The following is a 25,588-nucleotide window of genomic DNA, read 5'->3' as shown; positions in this document are numbered from 1 at the left end:
GCTTCACAAGTAAGGCGCATGGGATCGCTGCTGCGAGGGCGAGGGCGTGACGCCCGCCAATGTATCGCAGACCAAGGGCCATCTGTCGAAGGCGAGATTACAATAATGAGGTAGAATTCCGGAATTGAATAGCTTTTCCAGGCCAATTCGTGAACATACACTATTGATGTCACCTCGAGTATGGGCATGCATTTAAGTATGGCAAATGTTCAGAAGCTGACTTGTCAGACGAAAACAGCCCGCGATCGGTTCCCGCCGACTTTACCCGCGCCCAATTCTCAGCCCTGGATGCTAACGCCATCTAGCCTAACTGCGCTTTTTGGCGAGCAAAAGCCCTGAATTGTTGATCCTTAAGTATGTAAATGGTCAGACCATCTTGTTCAAAACCGGTCACCTGCTTATCCATCTATCATTAGCATCTATCATTAGATGACTCAACCTGCCTCATGTAGCCTTTCTGGGCTCTGGATTGTCTTGCAGGGCGTAGGTTGTTGATGCTAGTGTCGTCCCCCACTATGTTTCGTGCTGGAGACAGAAACCTCAAGACGCACTGGTGACCAGCATGGACTTCCGAGCCCGAGACTGCCGTGATTTTCATCGTCCTACGGGAATGGACATATTGTTCATCGGCCAACATGGATGCAATGGAGAACTTCCTTGGCTTATTGCATTGGCCTAGCAAAAGCAGGTAGTGCCCTGGTAGCCCGTCCAGCCACTTTCTTACTCCGCATTGCTCAACACGGAGCCCAGAACTTTGGCGCAGTTCTAGCAGGGACCTTTCGCTGTCAACATGGCGGTTAAGGTCTCACCCGCCAGCGGCAGCTTACACGTCCACACTGTTGAAGCTTCTCGGCGCGGGGCTCACACTTGTGTGCCATCTACAATGTTGACAACGATTGTAGACACTTTGTTTTTTATAAGTAAACTGTGTTCATCTAATATACAGCTTTCTTGCAAGGTATTATATCTCATCATAACATACTTACAGCGCATTTACCTCAGCCACAATGGCACCAACAGACGAGAAAACCCTCCACCTGGTAGGCATCGGCGTAGGCCACTCAATTGCGCCCCCAATGCACAATGCCATCGCGAAATCCCTCTCCCTCCCCTGGACCTTCCACGCCACCGAGTGCGACACAATCGAAGACCTCCTCCTTCTGGCGCGCAAAGACTCAACAGCAGGCCTCGTCGTCACGATGCCCTACAAAAACACAGTCATGCCCCGCCTCGACGCCATAGACCCCCTCGCCACCACCATCGGCGCCTGCAACAACGTCTACCGCGATCCCTCAGACCCGGTGCGACTGAGGGGTACGAATACGGATTGGCTGGGTGTGAAGGGATGTCTTCTCGAAAAGGGGAATGAGCGAGGCCCGGTAGAAGGGAAACCTGCGTTAATTGTGGGTGCTGGTGGGGCAAGTCGTGCTGCAGTGTATGCTCTGCATACCTACTTCAAGGCCTCTGTAATCTACGTCCTGAACAGAGATGATGGAGAAGTATCCGATCTCCAGCGCGATACTCAACGCCTGGACCCCGTCCCCAAGATTGTTCACGTCAAAGAAGGGGAGTCGAAGACGCTGGAGACACCGTACTACGTGGTTGGAACGGTACCCGATTTCGAGCCCACGTCGGCGTCTGAGTTAGCGGTAAGAGCATCGCTAGAGGACTTCCTTTCACGGCCGGAGAAGGGGGTCTTGTTGGATATGTGCTTCAAGCCGCGGCGGACGAGGATGATTAAGCTAGCGGAGAGTCATGGGTGGCCTTCGGTGGAGGGGACGCATGTTATTGGCTACCAGATCGAGGAGCAGTGGAAGCTTTGGGCTGGAGAGGAGAGGGTGAAGAAGTTGGATAAGGATGCAGCGTGGAGGGTGCTATTGGAGGCAGCTGATAACAGCCCAGGGATCAACTTCTGAGCAAATCGATGTTTTGAGATATTGAGAATCAGGATGGAACACCTATCGATCAACAGTGACATGCTTGTGGAACAGCCTGCTAATTACGGGCAGCCTCAATTCAGACGTAGCCGCTGTACGAGCTTCTTCCAGGCCTTAATGCCTCTCCGCGCATGCTCTTCAGGCACCTCTTTATGCTCTTCCGCCATCGTTCTCGAGAATAATTCCATCGATACCCACCCCTTATAGCCAAGTCCCTCAATCAGCGTCCGAGCAACCTCCTCAACTGGCAAGTAAGCCCCACGATCCGTCTCATACATGTACGTTCTCGCATTTCGAGACCACATCATCCGCGAGGGATGTCCATCTACGTGGAAAGGGTGGCCTTCTACAAGAGGCTGTTCCATACGCTCGGCATCAACAACCTGGATGTAAAACACCTTTTCCAAGTCGACGCTCTGCACCAATCTCTCCATCGATGCCTTCAAGTCTGCATCTGCGTTGGGGGTCTTCCCGGAGGGAGATGCCGGATCACCCCAGACGCGGCCGGCGATGTTGAAGGTGTCGAGGCAGAGGCCGAAGTTGGGACGGTCGACACGCGTGGCAACCTCCCAGGACTTCTCCCACGTGTCAACATGCGTGCTCCAGCACAAACTCTCATACGCAAATCGAATTGGCGGGTCTTCTTTGAGCCCCAGGTCTGCGAGCTCGACTAAATCGGCAACGATGACATCCATGTCACCAGTAAGCTGGTCGGCGGGGAGGAAGTTTGCGGGGATCTGGATCGTGTTGGTCCCCAAGGTCTTGGCTAGCTTGAACCACAGCTTGATCTTCTCGATGAGTCGGGCATGTTGATCCCTGTCCAAAAGACCCTCGTAGAATAGGAATGGCTGTAGACCAATAATTGTTATCTTTAGTTCATCGAGGACATTATGGATATGCGATGCGGCGGAAAGGAGGTGGTCAGGGGTAGGCTGATCGACACCAGAGAGCTTTTTGGCGACGTATTCGAGGTCCTCGTAGAAGATCTCGATGCCTTCGAAGCCGTACTTTGCTGCCTCGGCGGCCTTCTTATCAAAGTCATGGGCCCAGGCGCGACCGAGAGACGCAGAGAGTACGGCGGGTCGGAAAACAGTCATGGTTGGACGTGGCGACGGTGAGTGGTGTGATTTGAGGCGAGATGTTGGGTATTATCGCGGTAAACAAGGCCCCCAGCAAGACAATATGCATTTCAGACTGTTGGTTTGATCCTAAATGATCAATCATCCGTCAATGCCATTGACCCCGCACTTCACCCAAAGTTAGTAAGCTGTGCTAGACCCGGGTGATGTCAAAGATGGCAGTTCAAGAAGGCGGCTAAGCGTAGTTCCGGTCTGTACCATTGGTTTCTACTGCGAATCTCGCAGCCCCGAAGGAATTGATCGGTTTGGTTCAAGATGATACTTCACCCGGGGTCTTGGTCAAAGAATGACTGAATATCTGTCGCCATGTCGCCTACAACTCCGAGATGCCGCATGAACTCTGGTGGATTTGCCGACCTATTTCCATGTGTTAGATACCGAGTTAAAGATGGCACCCAAGGTCTTCAAATATTTACCAGTCAGCTGAGTCGAGATCAGCGAGACTCATGAAGAGTTCACCGCCAACGTCCTCCGTCGCAGTGTCCATCAGTTGACTGAAGCTTACTTGCGCTTCGGGCTGAAACTGCCGAAGGTCCGGTTGATGCACTGGCATGGAATCTGCCATGGTTTCCATGGCCGCTGGCTCGCTTTGGGCGATTTCACTGTGAGACGTTGTAGAGGGACTGTGTCTCTGAGAAACCCTCTTTCTAGCATCAGTCAGGGCAGTCTTTAGGGACTGCAAACTCCCAGGAGATCTTGGGAGTCCCTGCGTGATATTCTTTTGGTAGTCGTAAGCGACTTCGAGTCTAGTAAGGAAGACTATTGATGTCGGAGGTATGCGAAATGTCTTGGTGGTGTCGAGAAGTTGAAGAAGAGCTTGCTCCTGAACAAGCGTTTCCGTGGATCCCCTGCTCGGCACTCCATGTTGTGTACCCTTGAGGCGTTGCATTCGTGTCGTCAGAGTCTCGGAAATACTGGCATAAGCAAGACGGAGATTCGTATCCTGGGGGGTAGTCGCGACACCATGCCGATTTTCGGAGTCTGGCCAGTGATGCTTCCCCCATTCTTCAAATTCCTTCATAATGTGATGACAGCGGCTAATGTTGTCGCTTCTCATCTCGAGTCTCACAACGTCGTTCAAAATGCAAACAAGGAGGAAGAAGGAATTGAACGTGCTCAATACCAGTCCTGGTCTGTGGCTCGACGGCAGCGTCTGGTTATCCAAATCCTTCGAATGCCACGGCTCCCATTCTTCCATGGACTCTGTGGCAAGTAATCCAAAGCTCTGTGCGTCTGAGGAGTCGAGATAGGGCCGTGACTTTGTCAAGCTCGCGATGAGCGTGTCAAGGATAAAAACACACATAAGCGTTCGCCGTGTGCCCTCCTCTTTGTGCGAGGACCCGTCTGTAATTACAGGAAGAAGTGACATGGCAACCGAATATGTAGCTTGACCGATTGCGAGCCACGCAGCTCCACTGTCTTCCTGCTCTAGTCTGATGAGTGCGACGATGAGCAGAGCTCTTATGTGACCGATTTCGTACTTTCCGTTGTCTTCAGCCAGAGCATCTGTCGCCGACTCAAGGAAGACCTTTGAAACCTCCAAAGATCCCGACTGGCGCGAAGAATAGGCCATGACTGTCCAGAGAAAGCAAAGATCTCCGCTGTCGATAGCGTTCGATATGTTGGCATCCTTATCGTTATTGGCTTTCAAGTAAACCAATCGCAAAAGATCGTGTTTCTGCACCATGGGTAGCCACGAATGCGTGTTGGAGAAGTACACATCCAGCAGTTGTGCCCAATTCGGAGGTATTTGCGGCGGGCATGCATGGTGTTGTGGTATTGGGACCGGTGGTATGGTCAAGGCATTCTCAGGGAAAGTTGGTTGAAGCGAATAGAGTGACAGAGCCGAATTGACGTCTTGCTTCGCCAGAGTGATAGTTCCGGCCGGTGAGTAATCGGGTTGGCTGACGTCGGTGTATGTGGGAGTTACCATGTCTAGCTCATTGTCAACAATCGAGACCTGGTCCGCCGAGATTTTGGCTGCGAGCTTGATGGCCTCTCTGATGCCTGACTCGAACTTCTTGAAGGATTCGCCGTCTTCGAGGCTTTCTGAAGGTTCATCGACAGAGAGAAGTCTCTCCACTATCTTCGAGCTTGTGCTCGTCCTCCAAGACTCCGCCAGGGTATCGGTGACATCCGTGTTGGAGGAAACCACCAGACTCAAATCCCGTAACCCAAACTTAGGCCGTCGGTCTTCACCATCGAGTACCGCAGCCAGCCATTCATCAGCATCGTCGATGGTGCTGACTATCATGCCAAGCAGTAGCTCGAGAGCTCGTACGTATCCGGTGCGTAGCCCACGTTTCTTCGCAGGCCCATAGCTACAGCTACGACCGATGCTCAGGCATGAATTGCACGAGGGTCGGATCCCATCGCATCGGTCTTTGCGTCTTCGACATTCGTTGCAGGCTCGGGTAACGCGCAGTCTAACTTTTCCTCGGGCCGTTCTTCCTTCATCGGATTCTTCTGTAACATCGGTCTTGGTCTTTTTCGTTCGTCGCGGGGTCGTTGGTGATTGGCCGTCATCGTCCTTGCCCCTAGATTGTCGTTTGGATGGGCAAGAGGCCATCTTGCCAGCCTACACAGTGTGACTGGAAACAGAACTGTAGCAACATTGAATCTTTAATTCAATGGAGAGAGTCATCAAAACTACTTTCGACAATCCAGGTAAATTCCTCGCGGCGTTTTGCAACGTCCAAAGTGAGAGAAGGCACACGGGCAGAATGCGTGGTCATAGCCCCACTAGCTGTATGTACTTACCAGGTAAATGCGTCAGTGGAGGTATGCAATACAGCAATAAGCTGCCGGGCTGTCTTGCAACCGAATCTCCCATTGCGTGCATAGAACAAACGCGAAACGACTGACGTTTATCTTATAATTTTCTAGTTAGTACGCTCAAGACTGATTTATGAACGATACGAACCTTATTACAGTGCCCTAGGCAGGGAGATACTCAGCCATGTGTGAAGTGTTTTGCAACGTTTCTGGCGACCACTATAGGCGATATTCTAACATGCAGCATACGTGGGTGTCCGATCTGAGGCGGCTAAGATCTTTGCCGCCAAGATTGCACACTTCGGCAACCAAATTGATCTCACTGGTCGCTGCAATTTCCAGAATCCTGAGTTGTCGTGGTTTTTAAGCCGAGGTGAGCATATGAGCATATGGATAGGACTAAGCAAAACATTACATACTTCCTCCTGCCAATACGGGGAGAGCAATGACAGATAGCGCTTCCATACCCCACCGGCCGCAATGTGGGAGCCTTTGAGATGAGAGACATCCGGAGAGCGGAATTACGACAAGTTCAAATTCATTCGAGCTATAACGAAAAATAAAGAATGAAACTATTCGGACCCGTTTCAGCCACGGATCGCATTTTCCATCTAATTCCCTTTCTCTTCTGCGTTCCAAGAGTCATTTCTCCACGCTGCTGATTGCGCCCGCTCACCCTCATTGCGGTCCTTAATGCTGTCCAGATAGGACCGGAAGAACTTATTCATTGCCATCACATCTTTGAAGTGCTCAGCCTCCACAATGATCTCCTGTGTATGGTCGTAGTCCGAGGCGTTCTTAGCCTCGTACTCGGCAAGCGCGATAGCCGTTTGAAAGGCGTTGCGAATCTCACGACCGTTCCAGTCCGTGTACTCAAGCACCTCGGGTGTCTTCAGAAACTTCTTGGCACCATTGCTGATGCGAATTGCTCCCTTTTGCTCGCGATTGAGCTTCATAAGAAGACTATCCCAAATCTTTGCACGTCGTTCACCATCAAGCTGATCGAAGCCGATGACAGCGTGGACACGAGACATGAAGGCATCATCGATGTGGCCAACCCTATTGGTCGTGAGAAATAGAAGACCTCCAAACTACTCAATCTTCCGTAGAAAAGCTCTTGCATATTCGCAGTCACTATGGATCACACTTGAGCACTGCCCCCGCGATATCAATATACCTGAGACGACTGCATTGCGTTCAATGTCCTTCTTCTCACGCCGCTCGAGGAAGACGTCACATTCGTCTATGAGCAGGATAGCACGCCATTTGTCGGCCCCATCCTGAACCATCTGGTCAGTTCCTCTTCCACAGACGCTTCCTGGGTGCGCAGATCTGATATCGTAAGACTGATCAATGGCTGGTTTTTTCGCATGGCAATGGATTCTAATCTGATCAGAAGTGCAACATAGCCATCCGCAAGGACTCACACATACCAACTGTGTAAGTCTTTCCCACACCAGGAGGCCCTGAGAACAGCCATTAGCAATCTAAACTGATCTCACACTATGATTAACGTCTGTACTTACCGTGAAGAAGGATGACGACTCCTTCACCCTTGTTCCTGATATAGTCTGCTGACCAGGGCTTCGAAGTCATTTGGCGTTCAGCTAAAGCCTTGATGATCTTCAGCTTTTCACCACTAACGATCGGTTCAGGGACTTCTTCCTGTGCCAGGCTTTGGATGTTCCCCACATGTGCCGAGACTGTTCGCTGTTAGCAAATTGTTTACGGGCTACTCGGGTGAGGCAGTGTTTGGTACCCCAAGTCTTCGCTGGAAGAGTGAAGCCAGCTACAACTGGGCAAATAATGAATTTGTGAGCTGCTGTTATTGCATCTCTTGAATCCTTCGTGGGATCAAGCCATAGGGGCTGCAATACACCTGAAGGGTCATTTGCAGACCTAGCCTGGTCTAAAGGTTCTGGGAACATATCAAACCCCCATTCATCCTCATCGAAATCCGGGGCCTGATCAACAAATGCACTGAGAATGATCTGTCCCTTGTACTACTTTGGGGTTAATCTTTCGTTAGTTTACGATGAGTAATGACGTACCTTAATCTTCTTTTTGCTCATCAACTCGCCATCGTAATGAGCATATTCGTGCCCCTTCCAGAGCATGTCACAGATCCGGTTACCACGAATCTCGAAATCCTTCTTCCGCTCGCCTTTGAAAAACTTCTCTGGAAAGATATCAAGCTGTCCTACCTTCTTCTCGCCTTCGAACTTGTGGATGTCGATGGTATTATACACAGTAATCAGGGTTCCGTAGGTCCAATGCATCGATAGGAACCATATTTTTACTTTCCATCGTTCTGGGAGGTTGTCATCTGCGTCCGGGGGGCATTTCCTGGTTTCCTCGACGACGCATCCTATCCACTGGCCATCCCACTTGCAATAATTCTGGGAGCCAGGTCGTAGCAAATACCATAGCTCGTCCCAAGTAGTTGTGGGCGAGTCTTGCCCCAGCCGTCTTTGCATTGGTTCGAGCTGGCTTTTAACGATTGGATTCAGATATTCGATCAACACGCCCAAGTGCTCAACTTTAGTTGCGCGATCCATTGTGGTTGACTCCATGGGATCCTCACGAGAGGCATAAATTCGGCTTAATGTCTCCCAGTGGTGCAGCAGAACTCCGTAAGGTTCGTGAATTGTGATGGTCTCTCCGGTCAGGTTCTGCCCCGGATAGTAGTCGACAGTATCGCGAATCAGCTCGGACAAGTACGGGAAATGGATGATGATACGTGGACTTCCGATTCCTCGTATAACTTTATTGGCCAATGTTTCCTTCTTAATGTTGCCTTTCTCGTCATTCTTTTCGTTAGATGGCTTCAAGTTGCTCGTGAGCGCAACGTTCATGATGGTGACGACCTCAACGATAGGCTTAGCTGTCTCGTCGTGGCGAGGAACCTGGGATGGGAATGGCTCATCCTGAGAATAGTCAAAGTTTTTACCGTTATGGTTGTAACAGGACGCCGTGTAACGTATTCTTGATGGCTTCCGAAGAGGTTCGGTCTCATGAACCATGTCTTGGGGAGGACTGTCCTTGTTCTCTGTCGTATCAGACTCTGGTAGACCTGTCTTTCCTGATGCTGGATCGTTCACAGGCGAGTTCTGCGTAGGCATCGCTGCGTAGGAATTCAGGACGGTCGCTATTGCAGATAGTTTGGGATAGGGGATGACGTCTTAGAAAATGTATCCACGTAGTAGGAAGAGCTGCCAATCACAGGAAGAGGGGGGCGCCGAAGCAATATCTTAACCCAGACAACACTCTTTGTATCGTTGTGATCCCCGGGACAGTGGTACTCTATATCCCTGCGATATCACCTGTCTCCGTTCCCAATCCAAGCTTCAAGAGGATGGTCTTCGAGACACCGAGAGCAACAATCTTACGCTACCAGCAGCCCACCAACGGCAAGTGAAAGTCATTGTAGACGCACATGAGATTTGGCCGAATATTTCGGGTTATCTCATTGGCTTAGTTCAGGACTTCCACACTGACTGGCTGCGGGGACGGCTGCCGATATACTCTTTTAGGATAATTCCAGAAAAAGCCAGTGCCAGCCTGCCTCGACAAAGTCAACAATCGCTGTCAACCATTGGCTCCTTGCACTCACTGGTTGCTGATACATTGGCATGAGCGGCAAATTTCGAGCAGGCTCGCTGCGCTAGTTACGCTTACTGCAGGGCGCATATTGGTCTGCTGAGGAGAGGTTCTGTGTCTTTGCAAATGATAGGCTCCTGGACCTTGCCGATGTCTAATCGAGTGAAAGGTGGTCGCGCCACGGACAAGCAGGTAGCGTCGTGGAGGCCGAGGCTGGTCCTTTGCCTACACAGATAGGTACTTACTTAGTACAAATAGTATGCCCCGAAAACCGATGTGAGGCTCCGGGGCCTATTGGTTCTTGACATAAACACCATTGGTGCGGTTGATTGCTAATGCTTATCAATATATGCGAGTCACATTCATACTGTCAAGTATTAGTATGTTTTATTACCATTTAGCACTTTAAGCCATCAGACCGGTTTGAGAGACAATATTCTAAGAGCATTTTGCTCTTGAGATTAAACCGCATGAGGACTCAGCCTGATTTATTTTTAGCATATCGATATCGATAGCAATACCAGTACCAGTTGCATAACCCTCTTGTACGACTTCTGGCTGGCTTCTGATTATTCGTTGGCAAGTAACAGGCGTCGTTTCTTCTTTACGACGACCCAAATTCTCCGCCAGTCCCTCATGCTCAACTTCTTCGCCTAGAACTTGAGCAGAAGGAAGTCAATTTCGCTGTGGCCTGCCATGAGATCTCAGAGCGCCAAGGCAGTAGAGCCTGCTCTGCAGATTGTGCGTCTGTACACTGACCAGATGCAGCAAGAGGGCACTCATGGCAACTTAGGGTAAGAACACGAAAACCCCAGCGGTCGTTTTCTGAAATTGATTCTTTGCGATTGTAGGCAAGCCCTTGTTACAAAGGTAGACTTAGAGAGACGAGAGGAAGCTCTGGGCAGAACCACTTCTGAGGTTTCAGCCCTAGAGTCATTTGAAATATACCAAGACACGGTTTTAGGGTATGGTTGATCTTAAACCATTTGCTACTTGCACTTGCTTTGTTTTGACGGTACTATGGACAGAGACATCGACTTGCATGAGACTGCCCTCTTGGCCGACATATCTCGGGAGCTAGAGATACAATGGCCAAAGGTCGTCAAGTCTTTACCGAAAAGTGAGAGGGATAGCATTCCCCCCAAACCTGATATTCGAACCCTTGCTAGGCTTTTTAGTCAAGCACAGGTCAAGCTCAATGCGAAATCGAGCTCAAGGTCTGGCAAGATCAAATCTTCGTTCGTGGGAGTGGCGAAATCTATCAACAACCACAAGTATTTGCTCAGACTTCTACCTGAAGGGGACAAATACACCTCAGTCTTGGTTGGCTCTTTCACAGTGCTCATTCAGGTATGTTCTTGTTAATCTTTCCGAAATCCGGGCTGCACTTGTTCGATTACACGGAAGTCATCTTCGGTTACTAATGCATGGAAGGTCGCGGTGACGTATAATGACACAACAGAAAAGATATCTGACTGCCTAGAACGTCTTTCAGGCCAAGTTCCGCTCCTCGGAGAGGCTCTCAGGACAAATTCCTGTCACCCGTTCATCAAGCGGCAAGTCAGCAAGTACTATTGTCACTTATTCCGATTTCTGGCACATCTCTTGACAGAATGGCTTTCATGCTCCTCCCTGCAGCGTTTCTTGAAGAGTTTCGGAGACAGCATTATAAGCGCCTGCGATACAGCAGTTAGGAAGATGACAGCGTGCAAAGATAATATCATGCATAGCATTATTCTCATTCAGCAGAGTGTAATCGAGGACATGAATGCAAAGCTTGATCGACTCGGAATTCTTGTCCAGGCCAGCTTGGTTGGCGCTGCTGTCGATCGATCCAGACTATGCGACGCTCCAAGGGTTTCTTCGCTAACCGAGGCGGCGTCATCCAAGACTTTACCACAAAGTCACAATACTGACGCAAAATCTGGAAACAAAGAAGTCAACACGTCTGAAGGCTCTGGCCAGGAGAAAGTTGAGCCGGAGCTACTTGAGGATGAACTTGGCGAGGAGAACGAGCTCTGGACATTGGAAACAATGCAGGGGTCCCTGAAGCACTTGGAGACATTCCGTCAGGTTGCCCACATTGCCCATCTGACTTCTCCGCTGAAGCAAGTGTTCGTGAGTGCAGAGATGCGGGCTTATCTGGTGAAGATGGTCTCCTCGATGCGGTCGGCAGCTCTCTGGATTGAAGGGCCTGGTAAGTGACGACCTTTTTTTACGACCTGAGAAGAGTTCTCTAACTGATTCTCATCGACGTTAAGACGACGACGAATCGCCGTCACATGCGACTTTGCTAGCAGCCCAAATGATTCACGATCTCAGTCGGCTGAATATCCCCACGCTCTTTCACTTTGTCCACCGACCTAAAAACGCATCTTTGAACCGCGAGCGCGCGCTCTTGGAGATGGTATACTCTCTAGTCTACCAGATATCCCGGGCACTCCCTGAGCATGCGCACTTCGAGACAGGTGTAATCGAAAAAGTCAAATCGCTACCTGCGGCCCCGCAGACTCACTCCGAGGTGACCTGCAGCTTAGCTCCAGCGGTGAACCTTTTCGAGTCCCTATTGGAAAATCTTCCTCCGCTGTTGTTCTGCGTGGTCGACGGGTCTCAGCTTCTCGTGAAAGAGTCGAACTCTCCGGAGATGAAAGCAGCCACCAAGCAATTCGTCGCTTGTATCTGCGAGGCAGCAACGCGCCAGCTCACAGGTCAGCCGTCGATTTTCAAATCGCTTTGGACCACGGATGGGCCCTGCAGGGACTTACAGCAAGCTAGGAAGAGCCGCGTTCTGGCACATTTGGGATACGAGGATGACGAGGAATTTGAGTCAATGGCTCTTCGTGGTAGAGAGATGTCGCCACTGACAGAGTAGCAACTTTTCATTCTGGCTAAATCTGGGTCCAATGGATGGGAGGTGGTTTAACATATTTATTCGATCGAACTTAATTATGCCTTGGGCTTGATATTCTTAACGGCATGATCAATCGCGTACCCATATCCATGAATTCCCAATCCCATGATAACCGCCACTGCCTTGTCGCTCAAATAGCTGTGATGCCTGAAGCTCTCTCTCGCGTGTGTGTTGCTAATGTGCAGCTCGATGAAGGGGATATCGACGCCCAGCAGCGCGTCGCGGATGGCGACGCTCGTGTGTGTGTAGGCGGCCGGGTTGATGATGATGACGTCGACGTTGCCTCGCGCCGCGTGTATGCGCTCAACGATGGCGCCCTCGGTGTTGGATTGGAAGGATTGCAGGTCTGCGCCGAGGGACTTGGCGTGTTCTTTTGATTGTGTCTCGAGCTGGGAGAGCGTGGTTGAGCCGTAGATGTGCGGTTCGCGGGTGCCGAGGAGGTTCAGGTTGGGGCCGTTGATGAGAAGGATTGACTTTGCCATTGTGATTGCTGTTCTGGACTGTTCGCGGTGTTTTCAGAGGTTTGTTCGTGTGGATTGTAGAACAGGTGGAGCAAGCTTTGTAGGACGATTTCGTAGGCCAATTGATGATGTGCAGGTGAGATCTCGGATTCGAACGTACTTCTAGATGCAGGATCCAAAGATTTCAAGTAGGGAGCTGGAAATAGAAACTGGTTAAACACTTTCCCCAGGTTCCCCTCAAATCATCTCCGCGTGAACCGAGTCAAGCCCAAATCGCTCCGTGAATCGGTGCGGGGAAACAAGATGCGGGACCCCCGCGCCCCCGCCATCCCAACGCGGCAAAGTTTTCATCCGTTCGGCCTCTCATCAACGCCCCGAGATGGCACAGCCGGATAATGTGCCGAATAGCGAAGGGCTCACTAATACAATGGCCTCGTCATTGGCTTAGTCACTTACATGATGTCTTTTCCGGCATATGAGGTCTGCATCGCGGTACATGTCTATCATTGAGCCAAATCCTTTCAACATGGAGGAAACGATAATCACTAGACAAATTACTTGTTGAAAACATGCCTGATTTACACAGTCTTCCTTCAGGGTCTCGTCCCATCAACGCCATCCGCAACAATGGGCCAGATCATTTGGTCCTGGAAAGATTGAAGTTGAGAGAGTTGGCAGAAGGATGGCCGTCTTACAGGTAAAAACCACTACTTGAGATCGTGGTCAAATGAGAATCACTTTGGCAGGTTGTACCTAATCAATATTGATCTCCAGGGACGCCTGCGAATGGGAAAACTTCGAGTCCATCTTCCACGCAGGAGCCTACGTCTACACGACGTGGTCAGGCCGCGTCCCCTTCACAGACTTCATCGCAGCTTCCAAAGCAGGGATGGACAAGGGCGCCTTCATCATGCATCGCTGCCACGGCTGCAGCACAGATATCAACGCCGAGGGTACCAGGGCCGTGACCAAGCTCAAAGCGACAATCACACAACGCTTCGAGATTGACGGCGTCGAGTTTGATGTGGAAGCAGACTGCCGCTTCTGTTTCTACTTCGAAAAAGTGGGCGACCGTTGGGGAGCGCGTCTGGTCCGGCATTGGTACGAGAAGGATAAGGTGATTCCGTGCAACCCGGCCAAGTTCCCCGAGATTGATGAGGGAAAGTTGGCCGCGTTTCCTCCTGGGTACAGGTATCTTGCGTATTTCCAGGAGCTCACTATGGGGGTTAAAGTTCTATTGGATATGCCTGGGCATCGCCGTCATGTTGAAACGGTGAACCTGGAAAAGCATGACTTGCTTTACTGGCAGGCTAAGGATTGGCTTGAAGGAAAGGCCATAGACGTGTAGTGGAAGAAAAATGACATGATCATAATCTAAAAAAAGCTTTCTGATTTTTCTCTCATGATTCCAGTCTTCAGCCTCTAGATACGTCGGAGAATTGGTGATCAAATGTTTTGCGCCCAAGTAGCGCTACATACGCATTTCTATGACCATACGCTCGTAGAATCTCATGGCCTTCTACCTTGATAGGAGACTAAGTTGAGGATTGAACATCAGATTGATCACCTTTGTGGACTTGGACTCTATCTACGGCGTATAATTCTATCCTCTCTCCTTGATCTTAGCCTGCATAGCAGCCCTCATCACCTCGACAGGTGCCTCCTTCCCAGTCCACAACTCGAACTGGGCATAAGCTTGTTCCTCCAGTACATCAATACCCCTGGACATTGTCCAGCCCGGATACCGTGATGCCCTCTTCATCATACCAGTAACCTGCGGTCTATATGCCATCTCAACCAAAACTCCCTTCTCAGCAGCAAACAGCCCTGCAGGTATCTTCTCCTCGCCAAGGTCATCCGCGGGAACACAGGCGACAATAACTCTCAAAGGAAGTCTGTCCAAGCCCTCTCGCTCCCTTTCAGCAGATACGGCGTCTTCTAAGGTTTCAAATACCTGGCAGTCGAGAGCAGGGAACTGTTCCGCCATCTCGGCCGCCTTCGATATCGTCCGGTTCACCACAAGCAGCTGCGTGATCCCCAACTCCTGGATCGCATAGCAAGCAGCGCGAGCCGCCCCACCAGCACCCAGAACCAACGCAGTTGAAGAGCGAAGATCTGATATCCCGCTGCGCTCGATGCACCTCCTTATTCCATGCCAGTCTGTATTATCGCCCACAAGCCTCCTCCGTCCCTTCTCCGAGCCTTCGTCGACGATGACAGTATTCACAGCCCCAATCTTTTGCGCGCAGGGAGTGACTGCATCTAGGAGTTTACCGATCTGTAGTTTGTGCGGGAATGTGACTGATGCGCCGCCAAAGTCATCGGCTTTGATGATCGTCTTCACTGAGGCATCGACGCTCTCAGTCTGGTGAATGTGGTAATGGTGTGAGAGGGCGAGTTCTCGGAAGCCCGTGTTGTGGAGGGTTGGAGAGAGGGTGTGGGAGATGTTGTGCCCGAAGATGAAGAAGTTCATCTTCGGGGTGGAGGGGTTTGCTTCCATGGACCCCATATCCTCTGACAGCCCCTGTTTTGTCGACGACTCAGATTTACTACTTCGAGGTCTGAGTTAGAGGTGCGGAAAGACTAGGAGGCAATAGGCTTCGTGGGAGGTTTCCGTTCGATGTGTCCTGAGCTGGCACAAAAGTATCGATGCTATCCTCAGTAAACCTGCGTTATGATGTGAGTATGAATTGGCAATTATACCAAAGCGTCATGATCTCGGCCGTCTTTCGGTCTCATCGGTCAGCAGCTTGGCATGTGTCTTGACAGGACGGTAAAGGTCTTTACCGCTACCGGAAAGCTACCGACTACATGCACTATTTGTGGGTAGCTATCCCTAAGAGGGACCTTACCCAGGCACTCCTTAACTGGCGATAGAATTTAACAAATGGACAATTACATCAACTGCTCATAATCAATAGGGCGCCTCCGAAACATGGGATGGTGGTGAAGAAAATATCATCATTGAAACGCTACGCTCGTATGAATGCTAACTTTGCCAAGATTCCTACCCTCTCGTCGGCATCTTCCCCCCTTCGGCGAGCCTTTCCTTGTATGCACGCGAAATCAACTCCCGCATCATCTCAATCGGAGGTTTACGTGCAGTGAAGAGCTCAAATTGCCTCTTACCCTGTTCCGGCAGAACACTTAGGCCGTCGACGGCGATCCACCCTTGGTCGCTCATGCCGCGGATCTGCTTCAGGAGGGGTGTTTCCAGAGGCGTGTACGATAGCTACGAGTGCATGTTAGCAGTGGGATATCACTCCATCCGTCTACGAATCATCGAGCTTACCTCAATGGCTACTCCGCCTGTAGGACTAGCCAGCCACCCAGCAGGCAGACTCGTATCAGCCGACGACTCCCCGTTGATCTCGCGCGTGGAAATACACGATACGACAATAGTGGGAAAGTCAGCGTCGTCGGGCCACTTGTCGTCTTTGGACTCTATAACACGAATCGTGGGACTGTTTGGAGCAGTATCGACTTTCTCCGAGGCGTTAACCTCGGTTGGCGTCGATGCCCCGTCGCTCGTGAATCGGTACCCATTGAAATGCCGTACCACTTCCTCAGCCGTCCTTGTCGTCCGGTTGTGTATAAGCACGGTGCGAACACCGAGTCTCAGGAGCCCGTATATCGCCGCACGCGCCATACCTCCAGCCCCCACGACTAGCGCCGTCGTCCTCCTCTTGACGCCGTTGATGGGAGACAAGTTATGCCGGATACAGGTGTGTATCCCAATCCAGTCCGTGTTATCGCCATACAGGGCAACGACTGGACCGGCTCTATTGCGATCAAGCAGAGACTCGATGTTCCGCGAGCGCAGTGGCACCAGCGTATTAACGGCGCCAATGGCTCGGGCTTCTGGACTCGTGAAGTCGACAATGGCAAAGACTTCCTTCTTGAAAGGGGCCGTGATACTCGCGCCCCCAAAGTTCTCGTCGGATATGAGCTTACGCAGGTGGTTTAGGGTAGGCTGGTGAAAGATCTTGTATTCGTGCGGCATACCGCAGAACTTGAAGGCGGGGTTATGCATGCACGGCGACAAACTTGTGGATGCGTTGGTGCCGTAGATGCCAAAGTACATCGGGTCTAGGAGAAAGGAAGAGTAGAGCGCCTTTTGCGCCTCGTGGATCGTCAAGAGGCAATGGGGCGAGCCGCCGGGTGCCAGTCTCCGGAGCAAGTTCATGGTGACTGGCGTGAAGGTCGGGTTCATAAAGCAGGACATGCGGCCAAGGCGGCCTGTGTTGTACGCGATGAGCGGGATCGTTACATCTCTGGGCTTGCCGGCGCCATGCTTGAAGTGCTGGATCTCGAAATTGTCTTTGGTTGATTTTGCCTCGCGACAAATGCGGACCACATCGCAGCCTAGGTCCTCAGCTAGCCTCATCTTGTCTTCCAGGCCTGGGTTCCGCCAGCCGCTTGGGGAGAGGGAGTTACACGTGTAGTGGGCGATGATCTTTGTTGTTCCTTTGCTTGCGACGAGATCCCGAATGACGTTCTCGTCGCAGCGGAGATCTACGCAGAGATATTCTGGAGCAAGACGGAGGCCGTGGTTCAGGACGTTTAGGTAGTATGCGGAGGCGTGCTCTGGCGAGAAGCAGCTCATTATTCCCGTAGATGATGATTCGAGTTCGAGATTGAGGACGATGGGGAGACGGGTGAATCTCCTGACAGCATAAAGCAAGCGGCAGACACGGTTGGCAGTTGCATCGTCGAACTCGGCCGACGTTGCCTGTAGTTCTCTCACAGGAATGACTAGTTCCGCAACATCGGCTGTTGTCGTGATGTTGCGAAGTTCTGCACCGGCGGTCTCTACCAATGACATTGGTAAGTTGAGAGAATATGTGTATGGCCGGCGCTCCAGCGGTAATGAAGCAGAGCCCTCGGTGGCACGATACCGTTCCGAGCCCTGTCTGTCGCTTTCCATAATGCTGTCAATGAGTCCGAGAAAGTCGTATTCCACCCGCTTTAACGCAAGAGACCTTGGTGACTGGTGGCCAGGAATGGTCGTGACCTCGCCCGAGGCCTTTCCTAGGGTGTCTGAAATGTTGTAAAATTCAAAGTTGGATATCGATCGATGTGTCGGGCCACTAAGCTGAAAGAGACGCGTGATAGCATCAGTATCCCACACTTTGAGATGCATCTTCACATCTTCCGCATCTCTCAGGACATAGATGATGGGATGCGTCTGTCCATATTCCGCAAGCCACGCCTGCCCCGTCTCTTCCACAGCTCCAGGCCCACAGGCAATGACAGACTTTGTCGGATTCTCGAACAGCATAGAATGCAGAAGCTTCAGTTCTTCCCGGCGATATTCAGCCGTGCCGTGCTGCGTCTTGTAACTGGCGCGTGAGAGGCCCGTCATCTGGAAGAACTGCTGGTCGGCGTCGAGTAGGCGGAACCCCAAAGCGCTGGCCGCGATCACGGCAAGCGTCGAGCGGCCTGTGCCTCTGATGCCGACGAGCACGATGGAGGCGTCGGGGGCGTAGCTGCGTCGGCCGGGGGTAAAGCCATGACATGATGCCTGTGGTGGTGATTGTTGGCCAAAAGGCTTGCTTGAGTTGACGGCTGGCCCGACCAGCGGTAGAGTCGGCATCATAGTGGAAGCCGCCGACTCCTTGGTGCTTGGAAGAAGAGTTCTCGATATTGAATCTATTCTATATCTTGGGCGAGGGTGACAGCACCTCAAATTTGGAGAAACCTGGGGCAGTCGACGCTGGCATGGACCACGGTTGAATGGGGTCACGGATGTATCCACATCCCTCTGTCTCCGAGTACTTATCTAACCAGCTCGAACGAAGATGAACCGAATAAAACATGTGGGGTAGATGGTCCCTTAGGTACTCACAATTCCAACATACAACGCGGCCAGTATTGAAGGTGCCAAAGGAGTGGTTTACCCCGGAGTCGGGGCCCCGGAGATTTCTTCACGAGGCGGGGGCCCACAGCGTGGCGGCCGGCAAAGGGCTTACCCGGTCGCCACGGACCCCTGCTCGTCAACACCATGAGCACGCCGCTTCTGGTCTACTTTCACACATCTGCATCTGTGGCAATCATTCCCATATTTTCCTTAGCGAGATGAATATTCTCGGTAGAGACTCACTAGGGGATCGGCTTTGGAAGGCTTATTGCTCGCGTGGTTTGAGAGACTGTCCCAAAAGATTTCAAAGGGTGGTTGAAGACTAATCTAATTTTCCGATATTTCAGATCTAAACGAACACCCATTTTCCTGAACCCCAATACCTCCCTTGTCTAAATGTTGCACAACTAATTACCGACCGTCGATGCAAAAGACGCCATCTGATGCTTAGATTACACATTAGCTCACCACGGTCTTAATACAAGCGCAGCCTCGTAGTTTACTTCCGCTTGACCCCTTGTCCCTTGGGCACCCTGACAAGCCAGTAGAGACCACATGCAGCAACAACATTAAACACAATGTACACCCAGAGAAGCCCAAAGTTCCTCCATCTATCGTCGTAGTTGATCTCAAAAGTCTCAAGATAATCGTCCGTGGTATTCATACGACAGTACCCACAAGTCTCCCTCGCCGCAGCATCCACCAAATACCCGCCAGCGCGCTCAACAAAAGGGCCAAGAAACTCGCCGCACGTCATGTTCGTCGGCACCGGAACGGACACAATCTCCGTTGCCGTGCAAACGACCTTGGATCCATGCAGACAGGTCGACAGCGCACCGCTCACGAGGTATGTCATGGGGCTGACCCAGTACATGAAGTCGCTCCATATCGCGGGTAGGTCGGCGCGGATGACGCCCACGCCGCAAAAGGACATGCAGAGGATGGCAAACAAGCTGGCTGGGATGCTGGCTAGGTCGGCCGTCTCGATCGCGGCGATGGCGAGCTGGGAGAATGTGCTAACCCAGAGGAAGAACATCCATATGAAGAGGAAGACAGTGAAGCCGCGGATCGCGACGTCTTCGGAGGTGGTGTTGCGGTAGAATTTGGCTGGGTAGTACCAGCAGAAGAAGAAGATGACTGCGGCGATGGTGTTCCAAATCATCTCGATGGCGATATTGGACAGGAAGTATGCTGCAGATGGGTTAGCTTTAGCCTTTGTCGATGTAGAACATCCATGGTGCGGATGCTTACTCGTCCATCGATAGACGCGAGACGGCCTCTCTCGTCCTTCGTAGAGAGCCCTTTGGGGGATGAACATGGGCATGATCTGCTTGCTGAACTCGTTGACAGTCGTGAGGCACATGAAGAAGGCGTAAAGCTGGTTCTGCAGGCCTTGCAAGCTGTTGTCTGACTTGAACGTGAATCCAATGTAGAGAGCCTGGGTAAACTTGGTTATTACACAGGAAAAGATGTGCTGCATGATGAACAAGTCAGGAGGGCAGCATACCAAAAGAATTGTCAAAGCTTCGACCAGATATACACAGGAGATCTCCAAAAGTGCTTTGCCGTACGAACAAAGACGTGTATGAACTGAGTCCAGAACGACGAGGCAAACTCCTGGCTGGCGACATCATTCTCTGCACCTTTCGTCATGGGCTTATCTTGGGTCTGTTGGCGCAAAATTCCAAGCTCGTTCTTCACCTCGCGGTACTCTGGAGACGAGCGCCAAATCTCACACCAATTAGGTCCGTCATCGGAAAGCGTGGTGGCCTTGAGCATCCACTCTGCGGGATTGGCTTTAGGAGGACATGGTGATGCGCCGTTTCGTTCGAGGTAGTCAATCATCGTTTTGGCATTCTTACCAATATCTGCGCGCATGTAAGCCAAGAGTACGTCGGGGGAGAGAGCAACAACAACGACGACAACGATGTACCTCCAAAATAAACAGTTTTGCCCCCACGCTGCAGCAAAAGAAGCCTATCGAAACGGGCGAAAAGCATGGCAGACGGCTGGTGGATAGTACACAAAATCGCCTGGCCGCTCTTTGCAAGTTTCTCAATCAAATCACAAATCGCCCAAGACGTCTGTGAATCAAGCCCCGAGGTCGGTTCATCCAGAAAGACCAGTAACTGTGGTCTGGCAGCGAGCTCGACTCCAATCGTCAGTCGTTTGCGCTGTTCAACGTTGAGTCCCTGTCTAGGGACTCCAATAACTGCATCTACAAAGTCGCTCATATCGAGCAGCTCAATTACTTCGTCGATATATGCCAACTTTGCCTCGCGAGGGGTCTCGGCACTTTGCCGTAACAATGCACTGAACTCGAGGGCCTCTCGGACGGTCATGGTATCTAAGTGGACGTCTTGCTGCTGGACGTACCCGACGCGGTTGGGGAAGGATCTGTCTGTTGCTTGGCCGTTGACCATGGTGTCGCCGGATATCACGCCCATGGTGATCCGAGCAGCGAGAGCGTCGAGTAATGTTGTTTTACCAGCACCAGAGGCGCCCTATTGAGGTTAAAGAAAGTCAAAGCACAAAGTAAGCGAGAGTGCATAATTACCATGAGAGCTGTGATGACACCCGGCTGCACCCAACCGTCTACGAAATCCAGGATGCGCCGGTCCTGGTCTTTGATCTTGACGTCGTAGCAGATGTCTTCCCAGTGGAAGATTGGCTTACCGCATTCACTCGGTCTCGGCCTCTTCTCTGACGTCTCATCAGTCGGCATGGCAGATACTTTCTCGGTCGAAGTCATGTTGCGGGACTGAACTTCCTCGTCGGTCAGGGCTTTTTGGTCCATAGCGGGAGGTACTTTGCCACGTCGGAAAACAAGAACCTCGCCTTCGCTCTTAGGCGGCTTAGCATATTCGGCGGTGATGATGTATGTGATGAAGAACACCACGACGTATGCGCATAGTATGCCGACGTTCCTGTGACAAGTCAGATATTGTGCCAACGAAGATTTTCGTGACGCACCCACCTCCACTTATTATCGTTGAAGTACCCAAAGGATTGCTCAATGTATCGGTCACCATCTATCATATCTGAGCCCGGTACAGCGCCCACAACAGCGCAGGTACGACCAGAAATCGAGAGACCATCGTATCCAGGACCAGACGGCACGAGCCCAGCACATAAGAACTGACGATCATGAAACTCATTGGCCATGAGCGCCTCGAACGCATAAGAAAGGGGGTTGACGTATCCCATCCAGCGTGACCACCCCTGCATATAGGCTGTCGGTACCGTGAAGCCGGCATACATCATCACGCCGATAGTAACAAGAGTGACGGGGACCATGGCTTGATGCGAGGTACGTGCGAGGGATGCCATGGTGCGATAGATGCCCGACATAGCTAGGAGTACCAAGAATGAGACAAGGCAGAAGAAGAAGAAGGGGCCAGGCTCTCGATTCAAGTTTGCCATGAAGTAGAGAATCGAGTTGAAGGTGAAGACGTTGGTGATTTTGTATGGTAATTCGGTGATGTAGCTCGAGATGGCTTCCGCAGACTGGTGGTAGAGGGCGTATCGGTTATGCTTTTCGATGACGGGTCTTTGAGTGTACAATGTGAGAACCTAAGTAGGTCATTGTAAGTTTCAAGATCGAAGCGAGGCACGGATTTGCAGACAGAAGTCTCCTATCGCCACTGAGTGGTGTGTACTAACCTCCATTTCACTAGCAAAAGCATTAAACAACAGAGCAAAGAAGATTAGTCCACCACGGTAGTAGAACGTCCCCGAGTCCTGCCTCAAGTTGAAAAACATGCTTCCGAGCACGAATCCAACAATGATGTTGAACACCAGAGAAGACAGCGTGAACTCGGGGTCGGCAACCAGACGCTTCCACCCGCGCCAAAGACATAGCTTGACTTGACTCGGATATGTAATCATGTAAGGAGACTTGAGTCGTTGCCATGAACTTCTCTCGGCTTTGATGCTGTTCTGGAACGCCTCGAGGCGGGCTTTCGACGAATGATTGCTATCGTAGGCCGCAATGTCTGCCATGAGTGTTACATGCTGTTTGGATGCCTTCCATCTGGCGGCGAACTCTTCAGGGGTTCGAGGGGCGAGGTGATCGTGGCCTGGTTGAACCTTTCTTTCGTTTGGAGATGTCATCGACGTGAGGAAGTCCGAAACGGTTTGCCGGTCGGGACCTGTATTTTTTCCACGTCAGAACAGAGATCAGATAGAAACAGCAGTGAGTAGATACTGACACTGAAAGCCAAGCTCCTCAAAGTACCGCTTCGCTTCGCCAATCCTGCCAAAGAAGATCTGTCTCCCCTCATACACTACCGTCACCTTATCAAATAGCTACCACTAATGTCAACGAAACAACCCCATATTACCTCTCCTAAGACCATCCACGAGAATAAACGTACATCATATGCAGACTGCGGCGCCTGATAGATAGCCACAACAGACGCAACCCCCAACAGATCACTCTGCGTCCTCAAATTCCGACAAAACGCAATCGCGTTCCCACTATCAAGCCCTCGCGTGCTATTATCCCAGCACTGGAACTTGGCACCCGTCAGCGCGGCCTCGACGATGCTGACGCGCTTGCGCTCGCCACCCGAGACCCCGCGCACGTAGTCGTCGCCGACTTTGGTGTTGACGGTGTGGGCGATGCCAAAGGCCGCCATCATGACGTCGCGCATGATGCGCGCGAACTGTTGGCCCGTGAGGTTTCCGGGTACGTGGGAGGGAACTCTGGCGCGCGCGGCGAATTCGAGGGTGTCGCCCACGGACAGGGGGGCGAGGTGGACGTCTACTTCGGCGTTGTAGAGGACGTCGCCGCGGAACCAGTCGTGCATGCGGTTTGGTTCGATTCCTGGTGAATAATTAGATGCATGGCTAGACGCTCAATGAAGAAATCTGGCTTACCCCGGAAGTTCATATAGGAGTCCTGGGCAACGTTCAACCCTTCAGTCTGACCAGCCAACGTCTTAAGAAGAGTAGAGCACCCTGACCCAGGCGGACCAAGCACGAGCAGCATCTCACCAGGCTCAACAAGGCCCTCAAAGTCTCGCAGGATATCGATCCGTCTCCTCAACCTCCCCGTGGCAAGGCCAACAAGATCAGATACCATACTGAGTGCAATGTTGCCAGTGCTCTTCTGGTACTGTGTCCCAGAGCTATATCCAAAGACATTGAGGTCTCGAAATGCGACTCCCGCGCTCCTATTGGGTGCTGAGTTGGGATCTGATTCGAAAAGGTGAATGAAGGCCTGTGTCCATGCTACGCTGTCAAAGTTTGAGGAGTTCGGATCCAGATGGCTGTTCTTGGGTGGGTTCAAGACATCGTGGTGCGTGTTGGCATCGTGAACGTGTGATGCGTTTGTGACTTGGCGTGCTAGTTGTTCGATTTCTGTTTGCGTGTCGTCGGCTGCTGTCGATGAAGAAGATCCCGAGAATTGATCGGTCGACACCATCTCGATGCCGGCCTCATCAAATGCTGCCATGGTCTAAGCTGCTGTTGACAGGCTCTAGTCCGGAATAGAGTCTGGAGTAAAGTTTGATGTCAGGTGATATGAGATGATAGGTTGCAGTGAACGGATTTCAGATGAACCATCGATATACTACTCCATGTCTTCTTCTGTTCATCTTGTGAGAAAAGTTCTCATACATAAAAGACATCATACCAACAACTTGGATCGCAGCCTGTGTAAGTGCGGACGCCCGCGGTCATCCGCACTGCGCCTCATGTGGGGAATTGGTCTGGGACTGCCAGTACGGGCGGCCGGCCGCTTCGTAATGTTCGTGTTATTCATTCTGCATAAGAAAATTCGCCAAGTCTAGTACTCTGGGTCAAGTAATTACTGATGGCTCTGAGAGTGTGGTTGTGATGTCGAACCCATGCCGCTCGGGCTGCCGCGGGTGGCCGAGAGAACGCGGCACAATTAAAAACGGGGCATTGGTCCCCATGCGAAGGAGGATCACCATGCGGTTGTCTAATCTCGCATCCCCGACGGGAGATTTCCCTTTTCTCTAGCAGGGTTCCTAGTTAAGCATGTCCGGCAATATGGATAACATTTGGATCTCGAGGCTGCACTACTCGGATCCGTGGACGTCCGCCTATGCTGTGGATTTGGGGCAGTGCCAACTGCCAAAGCAAAGGCGGTACTCGCAGTCATCAGTTGGTATAACCGAACATCAGCTAGGCCGCCTCGCTGGTGGGCTTTCATCTTCCTCACGAACCATGGAATACAGGAAAAGGGCTTCATGCTCGGCCACGGTGAACCCGACGGGATGAGATTCATGCCGATCGCCCGGTGCAGAGACCGATTTGCCCCATATTTCCGGCGTTGATGCCGCTCGATCCCGGACCTCTCGATGGAAAGCGACTTTCCACTCCCTCACTCATCTAGCCTAGAAGACTGTGAGATGACACGTATTCTAGTAATCAAACTTATTGTATTGTTCCTTCTTGGGCATCTATCTAGTGACTATAGTCCCGTAGAAAAAAATCCCCCATTTCAATATAAGCTCCCCTTCACATCTATCAACCGATCTCGACCCTCCTTATCTTGAAGCAATATAATGGCATATGCTTCTCAGTCGTAATAGTATTCCTTCACATTCATAAACCATCAAAAATCGTTTCAAGCATCACAGGCAAACTCGCAAGACAAACACCATCATACCTGCCCAGCCCACCTCTCCGCAACCCTCGACGTGAAGAAAACCCCGGCCGCAAGAATCGTGAACCCCGGCGCGAAAAGCAACAGAATGCCCACCACAACCATATTCGCAAAGAACTCTGACGTCCCAAACGCGGGCGCGCGACCGATGAAGCCCGGACCCATCTTGTGGACAGTCACCGTCGGACCGGCGGCCTGTGTCTGTATCTGTGCCTGCTGCTGCTGCTGCTGCTTATCCACCGGTGGTGCTTGTTGGCCCCCCGCCGTT

General features: G+C 51.5%; 8 protein-coding genes across 8 annotated transcripts; 2 read left to right on the top strand and 6 right to left on the bottom strand.

The window, feature by feature from the left end:
* Positions 1-1,007: 1,007 nt before the first annotated feature.
* On the top strand, positions 1,008-1,916 carry N0V96_011370 (uncharacterized protein; the record flags this gene model as incomplete). Its single annotated transcript, XM_053192217.1, has 1 exon — positions 1,008-1,916. One exon carries the CDS (start codon positions 1,008-1,010, stop codon positions 1,914-1,916), a length of 909 nt encoding a protein of 302 aa, XP_053050381.1.
* A 95-nt stretch (positions 1,917-2,011) lies between these two features.
* On the bottom strand, positions 2,012-3,034 carry N0V96_011369 (uncharacterized protein; the record flags this gene model as incomplete). The annotated part of the gene is made up of 1 exon (XM_053192218.1): positions 2,012-3,034. The coding sequence occupies one exon, from the start codon at positions 3,032-3,034 to the stop codon at positions 2,012-2,014; it is 1,023 nt and encodes a 340-aa protein (XP_053050382.1).
* A 454-nt stretch (positions 3,035-3,488) lies between these two features.
* Positions 3,489-5,645, bottom strand: N0V96_011368 (uncharacterized protein; the record flags this gene model as incomplete). Its single annotated transcript, XM_053192219.2, has 1 exon — positions 3,489-5,645. The coding sequence occupies one exon, from the start codon at positions 5,643-5,645 to the stop codon at positions 3,489-3,491; it is 2,157 nt and encodes a 718-aa protein (XP_053050383.2).
* Positions 5,646-6,462: 817 nt separating this feature from the next.
* Positions 6,463-8,973, bottom strand: N0V96_011367 (uncharacterized protein; the record flags this gene model as incomplete). The annotated part of the gene is made up of 5 exons (XM_065759257.1): positions 6,463-6,910; positions 7,281-7,317; positions 7,378-7,490; positions 7,787-7,854; positions 7,903-8,973. The coding sequence occupies 5 exons, from the start codon at positions 8,971-8,973 to the stop codon at positions 6,463-6,465; spliced, it is 1,737 nt and encodes a 578-aa protein (XP_065612154.1).
* A 3,424-nt stretch (positions 8,974-12,397) lies between these two features.
* On the bottom strand, positions 12,398-12,844 carry QUTE1 (Catabolic 3-dehydroquinase 1; the record flags this gene model as incomplete). Its single annotated transcript, XM_053192221.1, has 1 exon — positions 12,398-12,844. The coding sequence occupies one exon, from the start codon at positions 12,842-12,844 to the stop codon at positions 12,398-12,400; it is 447 nt and encodes a 148-aa protein (XP_053050385.1).
* A 548-nt stretch (positions 12,845-13,392) lies between these two features.
* Positions 13,393-14,171, top strand: N0V96_011365 (uncharacterized protein; the record flags this gene model as incomplete). Its single annotated transcript, XM_065759256.1, has 2 exons — positions 13,393-13,484; positions 13,598-14,171. 2 exons carry the CDS (start codon positions 13,393-13,395, stop codon positions 14,169-14,171), a joined length of 666 nt encoding a protein of 221 aa, XP_065612153.1.
* Positions 14,172-14,426: 255 nt separating this feature from the next.
* N0V96_011364 (uncharacterized protein) lies at positions 14,427-18,422 on the bottom strand (the record flags this gene model as incomplete). Its single annotated transcript, XM_053192224.2, has 3 exons — positions 14,427-15,337; positions 15,953-16,055; positions 16,116-18,422. The coding sequence occupies 3 exons, from the start codon at positions 18,420-18,422 to the stop codon at positions 14,427-14,429; spliced, it is 3,321 nt and encodes a 1,106-aa protein (XP_053050388.2).
* A 760-nt stretch (positions 18,423-19,182) lies between these two features.
* N0V96_011363 (uncharacterized protein) lies at positions 19,183-24,141 on the bottom strand (the record flags this gene model as incomplete). The annotated part of the gene is made up of 9 exons (XM_065759255.1): positions 19,183-20,121; positions 20,259-20,551; positions 20,707-21,187; positions 21,241-21,610; positions 21,661-22,256; positions 22,347-22,834; positions 22,895-22,952; positions 23,060-23,511; positions 23,565-24,141. The coding sequence occupies 9 exons, from the start codon at positions 24,139-24,141 to the stop codon at positions 19,183-19,185; spliced, it is 4,254 nt and encodes a 1,417-aa protein (XP_065612152.1).
* Between the last annotated feature and the right edge of the window lie 1,447 nt (positions 24,142-25,588).

This window comes from Colletotrichum fioriniae (assembly GCF_027942845.1).
Source record: "Colletotrichum fioriniae strain IMI 355084 chromosome Unknown scaffold_17, whole genome shotgun sequence".
Lineage (NCBI taxonomy): Eukaryota > Fungi > Ascomycota > Sordariomycetes > Glomerellales > Glomerellaceae > Colletotrichum > Colletotrichum fioriniae.
This window is presented reverse-complemented; position numbering and strand designations above follow the sequence as displayed.